Here is a 19432-nt window from a genome sequence, read left to right as displayed (position 1 = left end):
GGAAGCTATAAAGTGCGCATTTTGTGAGCCGCTCGCATGTACCACAAGGTAACAGCTTGTGTTAGTCCGACAATCCACTGCTCATGCTATAAGAAGCTAAGCTGTGCGCGAATTAAGTTGTGGAGTAAATAAAAGCATTATCACGACCACGTGGCAAAATCGTGAATTTTAATTCTTTTATATTAATATTTTAATTTTGTTATATAATACTTCATTGGCTGTTATTATTCAATTACCGGAATCAATAATTTTTATAACCGTACCATTACCTGAGGCGCTGCTTATATATTTTTTTAGAAGTTAAACGAAAATGGCAAATCCGGAACTTCTGTTGATAAAACTGTCGGTTAAAATCCGTCGGGTTTTTGCGGCACACGCTTTTAATAAGCTATTAGAGGCCGGAGTTAAGGGCGTCGCCAGTTTATAATTACCTCCGGATTACGGCCGCGAGCGGGATAAGCCGCGACAACATCGTTAGCGGTTTAATAACGCTTCATAGGAAATGCATAGACTGACCTGTTAAAAGAATAACATCAGTCATCCATTTATGTGCATGTAAGTTATATTTTATATGATATATATAAGATTATTGAAGATTATATTTCCGTGACGTAGCGGATAAGCTGCAAGAAAGTCGCCTTCGGTGGTATGGCCAATATAAGCCGCAGACCGGAGCTACGTCGGAAACGGATGCCTCAACCTCACTGTCCAAGGCCCTAGATAACGCGGCCGCGGTAGGCCTAAGAAGCGTTGGCTGGACGTCGTGATAGCGGACATGCAAGAGAACAATCTCACACCTGAGGATGCCGAAGATCGGGCAAAGTGGAGAAGATTGAGTAGGAAAGCGGACCCTGGCGCTAGGCCGGGAAAATGCTAGGTCGAAGAAGGAGAAGATTGAAGATTATATTTCCCACAAAAAAAAACCTCATACTTTGTCTATGTCACAGTACTCACAGTAAAGATGTTAATACGTTAAACTTTGTATGGCCTAAATACTAGTCCGGGAGCTCTTAAATCGAGAATAATAATGAAGAAATACAATAGAAAATGGTTAATGATAAAACGTTGGTAGGGCAGATGCCCCGGTTCGTGGATCATTCTCGATTTTCGTAAAATTTGGTGAACACATTTGATAATTATATAATATCGATTCAGTTTCTGAAAAACATCAAAATGGCGGAGCCTTTGTGAATCGCGAGGTCTTTGGCTCACAGATGCACCAAATAGTGTATAAAAGTTTCCGAAATCAATGCTGTGTTAAGCTAGTGGATCTCCGCCCTTATTTCCGCGAGGATGGATATCGCAGCGCACCGCAGCTGTGCGAACTTGTCCGTGATTCGTGCACAATATGTTACGAGTCCCTGATGCAACCAACTTACTGGGACGGATATTGTTTAACACCGTCGAAATTATAACAACTTTGGTTTAGGCGTCTATTGAATGACACACGCTGCGATGTTCTATCAACAGCACAACTTTTGTCGAAGAGGTGTTGGGTCGGAGATACCTTAACATATTGCATAAAATGTAAAATGTTATATTTAGGCTACTTCAAATCAAATAAATATGTAAATAGATATTTTCTCCTTCCGCTTCTATTATTACAATTATTTGTAAATTTGTTAATAAATAAATATTTTAGGACACAGATCGAACTAGTCCCACAGTAAGCTCAATAAGGCTTGTGTTGTGGATTGTGGATACTATTAGACGACGATATATATAATATATAGCTGTATATAATTACTTATATAGAAAACATCCATAATTCAGCAACAAACATTTGTCATAAACACCCAAAATGCCCTTACCTTACCAGAGTTCGAACCTGACAGGTAAAATAATGTTTGTCCAGAACCGAGGGACACGTTGTAATTACCTTAAAACTATTAACGGTCTCCTACCCCAGTCGGAAGAACAAGCTTTGCTTAGCTTAGGATCAATCGATCTATGTAAAATTGTCCGCAAAATATTTAACTAACAGCAGTCTTGAGAAATCATCGAGTTTCCGCTAATTAATATGAAAATGTCCGATACATTATTGGATAAGCCTGATGCAGCACTGCGCATATAGATTGTTTGTTCGGCTTAATTAATTTGCTTGCCTACCGACACAGTATTACCTAAATATAGTTAGATCAATGGGCTAATAGGCCAATCAAACTACATAAAAAAAAGCGTTTTGAGAAATTAATTCTCAGCAGGCTGGAAATCGTTTTAATACCTTCATTTAGTCTTAAATGCATGTAATCCGAGTTTACACAATCCCAGGAGGTGTGCAAAAAAATTAGGAGGTACACATACACAACTACAACTACATAATAAAAGCAGTCACTGGATGAAAACAAAAAACAAAGCGTTAAATTACGCATGTTTACTTGTTGACTGATCCTTGAACGCATCCAATGTAAAAGATATCAAACGATTCGTCTTGATCCCTCGAGTGACTCCAACAATAGCTCGAAAAGCCTCGTATAAATCATGGACGGGCAAGGATGTTCATTTATCAGCCAGGTTTTTTCTCACACTGACAGTCTCCGATACCTTATCTTGTGACCTTTCTCTGTCGCGGCCGGCAAACTTATGTTTTCCGGCGAGCAGGGAAACTGCCAAATTGATGGCGTGGAGGTTAGTATGTAAAGCTGTTTGTTGCGGGCTTGGGAAACGATATGGGTATATTGGTAAAGGTTTTCTTCGGCTTAAGATAAACTTGGGCCGGTCCTAAATTTAAGAGTAATTCGATTTGCTTCACCTATGAGAATTGATCGAGGGTATTGTTTCACCATTCATATTTATATTCAAAAGGATAGTGTATTTAGAGTAACATAGTCGGTTGTCGAATACGGTCAACCTAGTAATATCAGGACACATATTAATTATGTCGGAGGAGGGGGCGTAGCCAAGATGATAATCGTACATGACAAACGCCAAACGAATAGTAAAGATGTATCGGGATGACAGATGCTACGAAAAGTCACGTGACTATTTCCATACATTATTTAAGTTTCGATTCGCTTTTTCTATGAAAGATTATCATCTCAGCTAGGCTCCCAGTAGCGAAAAAGCGATTGGCTTTCGTTTATTTTTATCACACAAGAAACAGGCAGATTTAGGAAACATTCTACCTGTCTATCTGTCTACCTGTTTTGGTTCAATTCGTTCAAAAAACTTGAAATAAAAAAAACATAAAACTCATCACTTTACAAAGTCTTCTTCTTGTTGAACTACAAATTGAAATTAATCCTATTATAAGCATTACCATTATCGAAGACGCATTATCACCAAAGTAACGAAAAGTTGGGCCGATATGAAATTGATTGGTAATCCACGTGTGCTCTCCCCTCGGCATCGGCACGGGTAATAATATCGGACCATCTGTGTCCCCCCTAACAAATAGGGAGGTGTAACATGTTTGTCTACCTCATTTACGACATTTGTGAGCATGCGGTTATTGTGTCAATTGGGAAAAGGCATTTTTACGAATGGAAAGTTTCTTTGCATTATTTATTTGTCAGAGCATTGTATATATACCTATTAGGTCCCTACGTATCGATAACAGTTATGTCGATATTAAATTTAGTAAATATCTCGTTTTGCCAAAAAAAGTCCTAGGTCTACTAATTACTAGTAATTATGTACTTGCCTTTCACCTCTCTTATTAAATATTATACTCGTACATTGCATTGCACGGCACGTGACATAAATAAATACAATTTTATGTATAGTCACGTTAACGAAACTGCAGACTTATTCTCCAAGAATATAAATTATGTTATCTTCCCTTTTTAATCTAAGCAGGTACCTTTAAATTGACATTGCCACCCTAATTTTTGCACCAGCACTCAACTTTCCTTTTTTATATGAAAATATTTAACAAGCAGCGAAACAGAATTTTAAGCACCTACTCAAATAAAAACGATGCAAAATACACTAGCCACGGTGACATGACGGGAGACAAAAGTCATGTCATGTCCCTGAGGAATATGACTATGACAGCCTTTTAATCTAAAAGCTATTTGGTGTAGCCCCGTTCGCCATAGGGAAATAAATAAATGCTTATTTTTGCGAATCAATCATATTCCGAACGTAGCCAACGAACAATGGTTGCACTCTTCCACTTTCAAATTTTCGATTTTACTTTGTCAGTTGGTGAATTGACACAATGTGCCCGTACATTGCGAATTTGAATTTTGTTAATGGCGGCTCGTGACTTTTTTGTGCAAAATATGGTATCGATTCGATTTATATGAATTTCGAGGAAATATAGCCTATCAAATAGATATATAGGCGTTAAGACAATAGGTAGGTATCCCGTTGTATCCTGAGTGCGTACTCTACTTACTGCTATTGTTTAATGGTCGATCAACGTGTTATTTGTTCATCATCGTTTTCCTGGCGTTGTCCCGGCTTTTTGTCACAGCACGTAACTCCTGTGCCCTAAGCCTGGTGCCCGCGTGGCAACTAATTCCAAGAATTGGTGTAGGCACTAGTTTTTACTATCTGACCTCGCAACCCAAAGAGAAACTAGGTCTTATTGGGATTAGTCCTGTTTCCTCACGATGTTTTCCTTCAAAGAAAAGCGACTGGTAAATTTTAAATTTTATCGTACATATGTATATGTATGTTCCTACGATAAAATGTAATATAACTTATAAGTTCCGAAAAACTCATTAGTACGTGCCAGTTTGATTTGAACCTACCAAGCTTATGAGTTACATGTTATCAAAACTGTTACCTATTGGATGTTGGAGCTAAATTACCTGTTTTTCATAGTACTGAAGTGAAAAATTTTCAATTTCCAGTTGAATTTAATTTTCATAAAATATATTAAAAGTAATAACATTAAAGTGAAAAGCTGCAGTATGTATGCATGCACATCTATTTAATTGAAAATGTAATGTAACGAGAGATTTGGTTATTGCTGCCATCACCTACGTTAGTGATACCGGATAAATCATTTAAAAAGGGACGTTTATGGTAAACCTCATATTTTCCTGAAAACATATTGTTAGAGATATCCTTGATACCAAAAATATAAGGGACTCGGACGCTTTTAAACAACCCCGTCGTCTAATACATATATTATTACTTCGATACACATTTTACTCTCGACAAGTCTTAGGATTACCAAACTAATTACCATAAAATATGCCTTAATTTAACGTTTAAACATATTTCTTACTCATAGATGGTTTAAATTTCGATCACTCGTAATCCTAACTTCATAATGGAGCAGGGGGATATTAACCATTATATCTTGAGCCCTCCGCGCACGTCAAATTTTGGCAACGTAATGTTGTTTAAAAGGCTATAAGGGTCTAGTTATGCTGGTGGATATAACGCGGGATTTCGAGCATAGATTTTCGTCATTTGTATGCGAGATATGAGCTAATAAATCTCGACTCGAGGAAAGATTTAACTCGCTTCCATCAGTTGGATTTGTGATGTGAGACGTGAACATTTCAAGATTTTATTTAAGTATTAATTCAGTTGGCTCTGCTACCTACTTAATCCATCAGGCGAAATGTGCAGGCTGTTTGAGGTATTTTCGATTCGATTTTGTATTTAGCATAGGTACTTAAAATAAATCTTATAAACATTTTTTTTTTTTATTACAAGATGTTTTTTTTAATATACTGCAATATTTTACGATGTGAATATATTATATTTATAGGTCATAGTGAGCAACTTTTAGTATGAGACCAACTCCGAAATCACGAAAATGTTTCTTACATTCTGGCTGGTCTGATGTTGATAATTTTCTATGGGAGAGTATTTTTTTTCCGGTATTAGGGTTGGTCCCATAGTGAAAGTTGCTTAGTGTTACGTATACATTCACATCGTAAAATATGGCAGTTCCATAACTAAAACTACTAAAAGTATGTAGGTAGGTAGTTTAGGTAGTAACAAAATTCAGACTATTTACTGTAACCTTTAATAAAAAAAACTTTCACGTCCTTACCACGCTCCTTTTGACAAAGTGAGAAACACGCCCGTGAGAAAGTTTCCAACAACTTTAGTCCTCACAAGTTGACGAGTTATTTTCGACGTGCTCCGCAACTTATACAAACGACTGGCAATCGGGTCACGGGCTCATGTATAGGGTTTGCAATCCGGATCCGAAATGTATTAAATTATCCGGATCTGGATCCAGTTCCGCGTATCTTCCCATACATTTCGGATCCATCGTGCAAACCCTACTCATGTAGGATGGTTTACAAGAGTTAAATTTTATATTAATTGCCGCTCACCGTCGGCAGTGTTCAGTTCATCCGCACACCCTAGAGAACCTACTTACATGGTCGCGCACTGCACGATTTAAGATTAATTTCCTCCCGCGGACGCTCCGGCTGTGGAATGTGCTCCTTGCGGAGGTTTTTTCGAGGGGCTACAGTATGGAGTTCTTTCAAAAAAGGAGTGTACAGGGTCAGCTACGCGCATGAAACCTCTGGAGTTGCAGGCGTCCATAGGCTACAGTGACGGTTTACCATCAGGGCTGTATGCTTATTTGGCCCCGACGTGGTATTATAAAAAATCATTCCAAGGGGGGCAAATGACACAGACTACAGAAACAAACGCAAACAGAACCGTAGTTATAGCTAGGTATTTACATACCTACTCTAGAATATGATACCTATCTATTAGTCATCGTCATTAACTTAACAAGAGGTGGGTTCAGAGAAGTTGTGGGCTTGGAAATTTGAATATCCATTACAATGTGTTTGAATAGAAGAGAATAGAATAGAATAAGATTTTATTCGTAAGCACAAACAAACAAGACATTACATAATATAAAAGAAAACATAAAATAAGATTAAAGTGCCACGAAATGGCCTCATGGTTTGTTAATTGAGAGAAGATATTTCACAATTCTGGTACTTGATCGGATTAAATTGGCTGTGATTTACATTTTCTGGGTAAAAACATTTCATTATTAGGTACTCAATCTTTTATTTATACGGCCGCTCCATATAAAATAACAGTTTGCATGTATTTACACGACTGCCCAAAAAAAGGAGTGTATTGTTTTCAGCGTTCATGTTTGTATATTTACCCTTACCACGAGTTACTGACAGTGTCAAAACTGACATATACACTAACATCTACGTAACTTACTTCCTATGCATCTCGCTCGTATTGACATATTAATGCGAGCGAGATGCGTAGAAAATAAATTTTGATTACAAAGGAAATGGTTTTGTTAATTCACTTTCACTAAGCCAAATAAGTCGATAAGAACATTACGTTCACCTATTAACGGCGAACAAGTTCCTTCGGTGTTGTCCGTACTAATCCGTGATAATCCAGAGATTTCGCCATTACGTGTCCTAGTCTCTGGCGCGTTGGGAAAAGAAAAAAACGGTTACAATAGCGGCGCGGTAGAAAAACTCTTCAATTAACCTCTCAATCACTGACTGTTTGTTTGATGCCCTGTTATTAGTGTCTGTTACCTAATGAAATACCTTGAAAGAGTAATTCTACGTCACTAAGCATGATTGGTAGGTGGTAAAGTGAGTTTGATTGATACGTCGTTATAAACGATTTCAGAAGTTATGCAATGGAATACATACATGCAAGTATTTTATTAATGGTAAATAAATATATTTATTATATTTTTTTTAAATTAGGACAATCTTATACAAATCGTCCTAGTCCCACAGTAAACTCAATAAGGCTTGTGTTGTAGGTACTAGACGACGATAAATATATTACGCCAAAAAATATATAATGCTGCTTTTTTTTTGCAGCCAATTCGAAAATTCGTGAAATTATAATACTTACTACTACTACTATTACATATTACTTTATATCATGTAAACAATGATTGTATAATTATCACGACCCATACCATTATACTTATTACGTCCTCACTGCACGTGGCAATATAGGCAGCCACGTTAGCACAATGCGGATTGGGGACTTCACATACACCAATTAATGAATGTTATAAATATTGCATTTCTTATTTGAAACACTCAAAAGCGAATCTTATCAACAATAAAACATAGGATCGATTTTTCGTCCTCGTTAGCCTCTGGTTTGGAAATTAAATTGAATCAGTACTTTAGAATTTAATACCCATCGCGGTACCGCGTAAACTCGGACAAACTAATTATTTTTAAAATGTACCCTAGTTTGATAGAGTTGTCGTTTTCATATGCCCCTATATTGTAAATTTCATCGAAATCGCTTAAGCCGTTTTTGAGAAATTACCAAAAATATTATGCAAATGTACATGAAAAGAATATGATAGATTATTTTCCGCTACTGTAGCAATATTCGACAGATTCAGTTACGTTTGTGAGATTGTGACCTGTTTTTCAAATATTTGTATTATTATTTACAACATATTCATATTCATATATTTTATTGCGATTATGTTCATTACAGAGGATCCAAAATACCTACTATTCTAAATAGTAAAGACGGCTTTCTCTATTGGTAAGTAACAAGCTTTTCATCATCCGTACGTTTACGTTTGAGTAGGAGATGAAATAAAATTTGTTTACCCTACGGATTGCATTCTACTGTTAACAGCGTCTGTTCTTCGAATATCGTTTTAGATTGGTGTCTATTTTAGAATCCTTGGTTTATTGCCCGAACACGGGGATATACATATTTTGACAAACACAATCAATGAGACGTGCTTTTTTGGCATAGTCGCACGTCGCACGTCAAAAATCGCAAATGAACGTTGTACTTTGAATTTGTCATATACTTCAACACACTTTAACGCACTTTGAAACTAGTTTTAGATGAGGATTTCGAAACATGAAAAGTTACAAAGAATCAACAAAATTAACATAAATGGGGAAAAAACTGTATTAGTTACTAGTAACGCCTGATTATTTATTGTACATTAAAGTTGTTAAAACGCGACACATTGCTGACATAACTAATAATGTATGAAGACAAAAAAACTACTTTGAACAAAAGATAGTATTTATAAAATAAACGCGTGTTTCCTAGCAAAGTGCCAATTGCACTTCTATATCAAAACAGATACGCCGATATGTGGCACCCTCAAAAGGGTCTGTCAGAATATTTGCCCAACGCTCGGAGCGTTTACCTCCTATTAGGGTAAGGTGGAACGTTTCAGGACTGTTTTCCTTCGAAAAAGGAACGTTTAGGAATAATCAACTTTTCCCTTTCGTTTAGTCTGTTATTACAGGCAATTGGGTCAAGTGTCTGCGTATGCTCTTATGTTTGCAGAGTAAACACGGGTGATTCCCGCGGCCCAGTTTGACTTCATGATGGGATGTTGAGACCTTTGAAATATGTAACTTAACAAAATGTACTTGTTAAATGTACATATTAAATGTTAATGTATAAAGAGTCAAATGTTATAATTGTTGAACAATAAACGGAGAATAAATGTACTTTGTGCGGGCAAATCATGCCTAGAAATATTTAATCTGCTTTTTAACTACGGATTTTCTTAAAAAAATTGTCCTTTAATCCGCCAAGAAGGGCTGTTTTTCTTTGTTTTTGTATTTAGACAGTATGGAGCATCAAATTTAATGCGATCACCGAGAAAGTTTATTTGAATAAAAAAACCACTAAGTTACTTATGATTTTTTTTTAACTTTTCTAATGGTATAAATATACCGTGTATGAAGTTCGCTATTACTTTGTTGTTTAATTTTGAAAACTACACATTTTTATAGTTTTACAGCGAGTTTTGCCATCGTATTAGGTCGCTCATCAATATCTATCTGTAGCTTAACCCTCTTTGTCGTTGCTTTGAGCTTCAAAGTGGTGTAAACTAAGAACTGATGAATATAATCTTACAGAATCTAGTATAAATAGTTCAACAACAAAGTAGCTTCTTATTATTCTTATAAAAATATTCAATGTTTTATAAACAGTTATTTGTACCTATACTTACACCTTGATTTAAAAAAAGACAAATAATTATTTCACCAGAATGTTGCATACAATTTGCCTCATTTTCTGGCGCTGATTGTCCGATCCGAGGCTCGACACGTACAATTTTCAAAGAAAAATATAAATAATTTTTTTTTACCCAAATTTGAACACCCGAATATTACAAGATGCTGAACGGCCGACGAAGCTGGATATCTCGTTATTATTCGTAGCGACATAAATTATTCCCTTTAATAATGCCAGCCATTTGATAAAGAATTCATTCTTAGCGCGCTTCTTTATCGTTATAAACACTTTCCTTTTCATGACCTTTTAGAATTGCCGACATTTTAAACATTCTATTAAAATACTTTATTTATTTATAATACTGACTGTATTAACTCGACTCGACCAAGCCGATTGAGAACTTGATTGGTAATTCTATATGGATAATCTCATTCTTATGATACGAGAGATATCTAAGTACGTAACTTATTTTTCGGGCTTTGGCACGCAATTTTAACAAAGACTTTAGTGCTAAGGTATATTTATTGAAACTAAACTGTAGTGCCATTTAATAATTTTACCAATCTAGAAACTTGAATAATTTAAGAAAAGTAATTTCAAATGATTAAGATTAGAAACCACCTATTCATGCGAACTTCAGTTTGCAAAGTTAGCGTTAGGTTTCAAAGTACATATTCGAATGCATATGGTTTTAAAGGTTCGACATAAAATAAAAAATATAGTAAAAACATAAAAAAAAATATTTCTCTAATTTCTTACAAAAATTCAAGATGTTAACGCAACGTCAGTAACGCAATCAGCAAAATAACAAGAGATATTAATCTGAAATTTACAAACAAACAATTAAGCAACGTTGCATCTTTTGTGTTGCCCCTCTTTTATCCCTGTATTATCCGTTCTTAGCACCATTAGTGCCATTCTTTTTACAAAGAGGCTTCTTTTTACAAGAAGGCGATTTATTTAAGTAGGGCCAAAACACATTGCCGCTTATAACCCTCGTTATTTTTAAAAACAACACAAAAGGGTTGCCTGTCTGGAAAAAAGTACGATGCCTAAAAATAACAGCGAAAAATAAAAGACCGGAGAATAGATTCGTTAGGGCTTCAAATAACGTTTTTTTTGCATACAGCATCATTAAACTAACCAACGACATTACTATCAAGAGTGCCGTATAATTTGGCCGTCTCTAAAAATAAGCGTGATGTTTACGCTACAAAATATACGTCCTATTTCAGATTGTGTCGTGCAACCAAGCAACAAACGTCAGTCGCGCTATGCCACGCATCACGAGATCACTGCCTGCATAACTTGACGTTACGTTTCGGAACGTTCCTTTCGAAATTCGAACGCATTTGAATGAAAAAGGCGCGAAAGTAGAATGTGTCATAGATATATTTTTGTTTTTGACGGCCAGTAATCCTTTGTTTTTAATTTGTGTTTCGGTTAACATCATTTGTTTTAATGCCAGAAAATGATATTGTCCAAGGGATTTGATGTTTTTGTTGCCATTTGCGTAATTGTTTCATCGAGAGGTGAGTTTTTTTCTTTACTTATATTTTATTTTACGAAAAACAATATAGGTATACGGTTAACGACGAATAACAAATACAACACATACAAGTAAAAATTGTAATTTATACCATACATACAAACTTAATATAAAAGTAAATTTAAAGTAAATTAAGTTCTGTTATGGATTTCTGTGGTCCGAAATAAATGATTTATATTTTTATTTATTTATTTTAAGTATAAATTAAGTGATCACTATAAGAAAATTTCCTGTAAATAATCACAAAGTTGCTTATGATATTTATTATTTACGACTGTTGCTTTGAAAATAATGTTTCAATAGGCATATAGGTATTGCACCCTACTGCGTTCAAATTAAGGCTACTTCTTTCAATCATATTGCGGTTCTCTTTGATTAAGAATACCATAGTTAATTGTCTTAACGATGTTGTTGACGCTTGTCGACTGAATGATTCATATCTAACGACGCGATCGATATCGTCAATACCGTCGCATGATATTTTGGGAATATTCCAAACTACTTATGGGAATCCATAATATTTAGTCTGAATAAAAAAATGTGTTCACTGCTTAAAAACATTGGTTCTAGTTAATTATAATGGAAAATATTGCATTCAAACTCAAAGCTCATGATTTTCATACTTACAAACGTACCGGGAAAACCAGTAAATAAATTTATGTCAAATTTGAAATACAACAAGAAAAATGTCCGACAAAAATGGTGCGTTATAAAAAAAAAGATCAATAAAACACAACTTATACAACTTTTCAATACAAAATATTGAACAGATAGTGTACTAAACTGAGTGGAGAGAAATAGAATGCCAATTTAGTTGACAAATTGACATTTATCTATGCGGCAGACGAATCAAATTGTATAGGTACTTTCGCTGTCAATATTTACTAAGCCTTTTGACAAGTTAGGGTAAACTATTGATAAAGACTTATATTGACCGGGATATAGACCGTGATTACCTTTTGTATTATTTGTGAGCTCCCGATATTTCGACGCAGTTACATGCATCATGTTCACGGGTGACTCCAAAACGGTGACGGGTGAATACAAAAGGTAATCACGGTCTATATCCCGGTCAATATAAGTCTAGTGAAACTAACCGTGAATCATTCAAAACTCTATTGATAAAGATTTTTTGCCTTTAAACAAAGTAGTTAGGTAGGTACATACATACTTAGAGGTTTTTTATACTTATGTGTATGCTTTTTATTATTGGTCTGTGTGTTGTGTTTTTGTGTCGATAGCTGCGTTAGAAATGTAAATTATGTTTCTCAAGTTTTAGAAGTAAAGTAATATTACCTCCATTACTTGTGAGAACTTCACAACCTTGTTGTTAATAACGCCAATCACGTGTCTATTTACTTACTTTACTGAGTAAGTAATCAAGTAATTATTGTGATGGGAAGATTTTTATATTTTCTACTTTCAAAATGCCATAGATATTCTGATTTTGAGATAATAATAAAACAAGTTTTTTACGATAACATGTTTTATTCATACCAATAAAAACATATATACCTAAAACTTTTTTTTATCTCTACCTATACTAAGTGGCGGGTCACAGAGTATTTACACCTAGTTATATTCTAAATTTCATTTAAATATACTTTACAATTTTCGAGCATAATGACTGTTTTATACGGACAGACAGTCAGACTAGACAGTGAAACTATTAGAGTTCCAGTTCCATTTCGACTACAGAACTCTAAAAATCAAAGTGACGTAAGTATTTTAAGTTTTTAAAATATTTACTAACTGAATCACAGATGTCTGACACGTGTGTTCAATTCGAGGAAGTTTGATTTGACGTCTTTTCTTTGAACTAGATTTTCCCGAAATCTTTAGCAATTCTAAATAAATGTTACAAATATTTATTTTAGTATTAGGTACTCATACTATGACGAGTAAAATTCCTTGCAGATGTTTGAAAACATATATTATAAGGAATTCTTAGTAATGGGTATACATCAAACGTTCAAAGACATATAAAGGAATACAAATTCAAAGAATAGGGTATTTGACAATTTTTTATTAATGGTATCAGTCAGGTGAAATATTGCGTTTATGTATATTGTTGCCATACATTTTTTTTTAGAATAAAATGTAAGGAATCGAATGGTACCATTATTTTTTTTCCTATTTGGAAGTAAAAACAAAATTGAACGTATTTTTTTTATTATTCCTATATATTTTTTAAGTTTCCAATGTATTGTGATAAATTGTTCATTTCCTATCTATTTAACTAGATTTAATAACAAAATTCCACATGTGTCAACAACCCTATTCAACGAAGAGGTAAAACGTTTCGTAGTAACGATTACAAAGGCCGATTTTCATAACAATAGCGTTTGAATTGTATAATTAGATGTGAATGAAGTGTAAGATACAACGCAAAGTATTTCAGATTCTAAAGTGTTGTTGGCCTCACGCAGCGTACTACGTAGGCGAACAACACGCGAACGCGAAGCAAAGCGATGCGGCGCGGGGTGAATCAATCCTTTGAGACCTATAGAAGTGTCCTACGTGGGCGATCTCGTTGCGAACGCAAACGCCGTATGCCCGCCGCGCCGCGCCGCTTCGCATATCTTACGTAACACGCAGCGTAATATTAGACCTCAAATAAACGAGTAATAAAAGAACTTATTTAAGTAACCCTTTGAACGTCACGTGTGAGTTTTGGACCGACTGTAACCATGGCATCGAGTGGGACAAAAAAGTTTACTCACCCACCTAACCTATTCTTTTCATGTTCGGACTTATTAAAGAATTATTCGAATGCGTAACTAAATACTAGACGCGTAGTCGTATCACCGAGTATTTGAAGCGGGCACCGGCCAGTTGAGCTTGTTAATCAACACTTTAAACCCAAAACAGCTTATGTGCTTTACATATCTCTATACACATCACTTTTCGTGTTCGCGTACCAGCATTCCGAATTATGTGCGCTATTCGTGTCAAACGATCATGTTGTAGCACAAACTAATGACAAATCATCGAAATGCTTACGCTATCGCTGAAATACACTTTGTTTGATCATGTTTGACGATGACGAGTAATTATCGGATAATTTTTACATTCGGTCATTTCACTAAATTTCTGTTTTGCCTCATCATATCAGCCGAAAGACGTCCACTGCTGGACCCCAGGGATCTCCACAACGACTGGTCTTCGGACCTTTCTGTCCCATCGGCCGTCGGTCCTACGAGCAATGTGTCCCGCCCACTGCCATTTTAGCCTGCCTAAAACTGCACGGCCTGTTTTGCCTAGAACCTCGTAATTGTTTGTACTCCTAATTTCAAAAAGGGCGCTCTTTACTTGGGATGGGATAGAATGATAAAACCATTAACCTCACAAATAAAGCCAATATATATTAAAATAATTTCCGAACCTTATATCTAAACTCGATAAGAATGTCGTTAGCTAGTTTCACGGTCGGTTCAGCGACATCTAGCGTGATATTGAGTAAACATCTTTGTACGAAAGCTATTCTATGGAAGTACGGATGCGAACAGTAATAGTTATGAAGTAGAGATACCTTTAACGAATAAAGTTTATAAAAGGTATTTTCTATTTATAAATTCGTGGACCATTTCGGGTGCTTACTCTCGGACCACCGATTAAGAACCACTAGGTACTTTAGTGAAAGGGCGGGCGGCGCAATATTAAGGGTCGGTTGCACCAACCATATTTTTTCTCGTAGCATCTCCATCTATTTTTATTCAACAGATACCTTATTTAAATGTCTCAATGTGTATGTGTCACCTCTTAGTTCCGAATAATACAGGTGGCAAACGGGTTGTCGACCATTGGAGTTAGGTATTAGGTACGTTGTCAAGAACTAGGACGTTTACCTTACCCGTAAACGTTCGAAAACCAGTTCAATGCATAAACTTGCTTTGTAAAGTTACTATGCAGTTGATCGTTACACTAAAATAGAACGGTAATTTTAGGAGCACTTGGTATGCTGGCAATAAAATATGTGCAAGAAGTTAGGTTAGGTAGTTGTTTTTTTTGAAATTGAGTTGTATGATAAGATCAAATCACACATAAACTAACCTAGAATACAACAAATTAAACAACTGTATCTAAAAACCCATATTAATCGATCGGTGGTTTTAAAATTGAAACCATTTTGAATAGAAATTTCAGTGTGTTGTTTTTAGGGTTCCGTACCCAAAGGGTGAAAACGGGACCCTATTACTAAGACTCCGCTGTCCGTCTGTCCGTCTGTCCGTCTGTCTGTCCGTCTGTCCGTCTGTCACCAGGCTGTATCGCATGAACCGTGATAGCTAGATAGTTGAAATTTTCACAGATGATGTATTTCTGTTGCCGCTATAACAACAAATACTAAAAACAGAATAATATAAATATTTAAATGGGGCTCCCATACAACAAACGTGATTTTTTTGCTGTTTTTTTCCGTGATGGTACGGAACCCTTCGTGCGCTAGTCCGACTCGTACTTGGCCGGTTTTTTTACAAATAGGAGGAGAATCCGTCTGAGCTAACTATGTACTGACTTAAGCAGAACAGTGAGAGTGTCATTACAAACGGCATATTTGCACAAAAATTTGACATTAATCTTGACATTGCAACCCTTTGTCATTGCAAATGCCATGCAGAGTTAGCTTGGTCTGACTCTACCGCATTAAACTGTTCGTAGTGTTACGATAAAGCCCTGAGTTATAACTCTATAAGGAATCAGTCTGAAAATTAACGCCGGGTATCACCTAGCATATGTTGAGACTGGTATCCTTTTACCAAATACTAATAATGGAACAATACGACACAAGCATATTTACAACCTTAATACCTACATACATGGACTGATAAAATCATAACCCTTCCCGCAGTAAGGTAAAACATAAAAATACAGAGAACAAAGACCTCATAATATTTGAGATTAATACACCGTTTACCAATTTTATTCAATTGGTTGATAAGGTCACTACTCTTATGTAGGTTGATTCGACCGAATTGTGCACAGTCAGGTTCAATAGTAGCGGATAAAGCAACGCATCAAACCGCCTCCAGAATACTTTTCCTAGAGTTCGCATTCAAAAAGTATATGTCTCAATTTAATTGATCTATTATTATATACAGGATAGCCAAAAACTTTGTGCATTCCCGTTGCCAGGGAGAGTTTAGGATTATATTGAGCAACTTTTACTATGGGATCAACCCCGAAATCGCGAACAAAAATTTGGCTGTTTCATACATTTTGGCTAATGGTCCATTTTCTATGAGTGTAAAAATTTTTTTCGCGATTTCGTGGTTGGTCCCATAGTAAAAGTTGCTCAGTATAATCCCTGTTGCGAACGCAACCTTTTATTTGTAATGCAGTAGCTAAACGCAGCCGTCGGGCTCGCTTACTATGCGGAGGCTTATTTAAATGCACCAATAGGAGCGCTCCACATAACCTGTATCGCGGCCAATTAGAGGCACCTAAATTTAGACTACCATTTTAACATTCAAAATTAGCTAAATCATTTTCGCATCAGCCTCCATACTAGAACCACCACTTCTACACCTTTAACCGTTTACGTCAACTGTACCTTGTCCAAAAGCGCTGCATTAGAGCCATATTTTCAGTTCATCCTAGAGATTCATGCCGTCCATACTTTATAAAACATAACATTCTTACTTTTCCCAGTCTCTATATTTATGAAGTTTCTGTTTTTGTCCACAAATATAAATACCTATTCACGGATAATAACACATTGGGTTCCCGCGTAACTAGACCTAAATACAAACATAGATTGCCTAAGCCATATGTAAACTTGTCACTCACTGCAAAAAACGCCTATATTATGTGTATCACATCACAATTTATAACAAGTTAACGGATCGTTTTAAAGACATGGATCTTAAACTATTCAAGTCAAACACAAAAATGTGGCTTATAGAAAAATGTTTTTACTGTGTTAATGATTATTTAAGTTAGTCATAAGCATGTGTAGTATTTAGATAAATATGTAAATATATGTGTTGCAAATGTATGTACACCTGAAAAGGTAAAGTCTCAGTGTAACTGAACGTGTAATTGTATATTCGACCTGCAATGTAACCTGATTCTTATATACAATAAAAACTAACTAACTAACTAACTAACCAGCACCTATGTGATTACACGTTTACTTCAAATCGAAGTCTTTTTATTTGTCGTGGAGACCTGCACGGCGGCTACAATCCCAATACCTCCCTGGCAACGGGAATGCACATATTTTTTGGCCACCCTGTATATAAAGGCTATTAGAGAATGGTGGATATTTTTGACGCGTATCTAATCCGGTTTTTTCAATGCTGACTGTTCACTAAACATTTGTATTGTGTTTGGTTATTTTCATGCAAACTTCTTTTATATGGTTTCTATGAAAATATTAATTTAAAATTATATGCTAAGAAAATAATCAAGTTTAAGAAAGGAAATTTTAAGCTATCAAATGTGGCTAGGAGTTATTTTTACAATTCGGGCATCTTTCAATATAGATGTATATTGTAGATAACATAACATAACATAACATCTAGATTCATATTGTAACCAAATATTATGGACACGAATGCTGAAGACAAGCTTTAATCCCAAGCTCAGAAACAGGAGTGGTGATTTTTTTAGTACGTATATAATTATTTATGTTCAACTTATAGTGAATAGTTCAATTAATTTTTCATGACCAATAAAATGAGCCGTCATAAAATGTAGCTAATAAAATTAATTTTCCGCTCAGACTAACATTAAAATAAGCAAATTAATACCGTATATTATAAGTTTACTGCTAATTATCATAACAAAATTTGAAAACCGCATCCGCGCAAATTTACGCAGCAGCTCAAAATTACGCGATATAAAGTTCCTCTCCCTGTTATTTTGGTAATCAATGACCTTAATGCCTTTGAAAGCTCGGTTTCACGCCCCAATTAGTGGGTTAGCTTAATTAACTATTCCACGTCACTGGGAGCTATTTAAGACACGTTGGCACAGTAGAGTTACAGTGACAGTATACTTCATAACTATGGAACTAGATTGAATAAAAATAATTTGATTTGTGTTATTTTAAACAAAACACAACTACCTAATATATAAATTTTAAAGTGAAATACGTGACACATGAAAGAGAAGCCTGACCAAGGTCTCCTGTGCCCGGGGCTGGAACTGAACCAGTTTTTCAGCTTTCGAGGTTGACGCTAGGGCACCTAGGCCACGACAGGACCGTGTATATGCAATTTCTTTGGTATATGCATGCTTAAATATAGCAAAATGGATACAAAAGCATAAGTTAAAAACGTTATAACAAAAAATAAAATACAAGTGAAACATATTAGGGACCTAATACGTTTCATCTGGTAAAGGTTTTTTCTTTTGTATATGATCGGTATCGTTTTCCATTTGATTAGCCGGAAACATTCTCCGAACTTTTAGACATTAATGTTTGACATTCCAATTTCGGCAATCGACCGTAATAATCTAAGTTAGCGTTGCGCTAGATGCGTTTATTGTCACTTGTTTTTTACGCAAGGCTCGCGCCTTTGCTACAAAGATAGACTACTTTATACAAATTTACTCTGACGTTATTGAGGTGGTGCGGTTTAGAAATATGTTAACGCTGGTGTAAAAAATGTTTTAAAATTTAAATTTTAAACACATAGGCGCCTAAGGTCTCTGTATTTGTCCATAGGCTAGAATAGTTAACGCAATTTGTCACTAAGTTCCGACTTTGCACATGTCGGCACTATGCACCTATTTTGTGATGTACTCGTATAGTTTAAATAATAAACAATCGCGTTAAAATTATTGTAAAAATTAACATGCAAATGAATGTTTGTACGTAGTTCTTTTTGTCTCTTTCTTGATTCTTGCGATTCAGATTTTTATCGCTTTTACTTATGTATGCACAGTTACACGGCCTATTCGAACTTTAACAAGCTCAACTTGATTTTCATATTACTCAGTATCTGTTTAAGGCCTGTGCACACCGGATGCGTGTGCGCAAGA

At 35.5% G+C, this 19432-nt stretch overlaps 1 protein-coding gene across 1 annotated transcript in view; it reads left to right on the top strand.

Annotated features, from left to right (window-relative positions):
* The first annotated feature begins 11140 nt into the window (after window positions 1-11140).
* Window positions 11141-19432, top strand: part of LOC134747559 (fasciclin-2-like) — a 37849-nt gene continuing 29557 nt past the window's right edge. The window contains exon 1 of the mRNA XM_063682126.1: window positions 11141-11426. Within this exon, the coding sequence (XP_063538196.1) occupies window positions 11366-11426 (61 nt within the window). The 5' untranslated portion in view covers window positions 11141-11365. The remainder of the gene's footprint in view (window positions 11427-19432) is intronic.

This window comes from Cydia strobilella, chromosome 15, assembly GCF_947568885.1.
Source record: "Cydia strobilella chromosome 15, ilCydStro3.1, whole genome shotgun sequence".
Taxonomy (NCBI): domain Eukaryota; kingdom Metazoa; phylum Arthropoda; class Insecta; order Lepidoptera; family Tortricidae; genus Cydia; species Cydia strobilella.
Note: the sequence above shows the minus strand (reverse complement) of the source record. Positions and strands in the feature narration are given on the sequence as shown.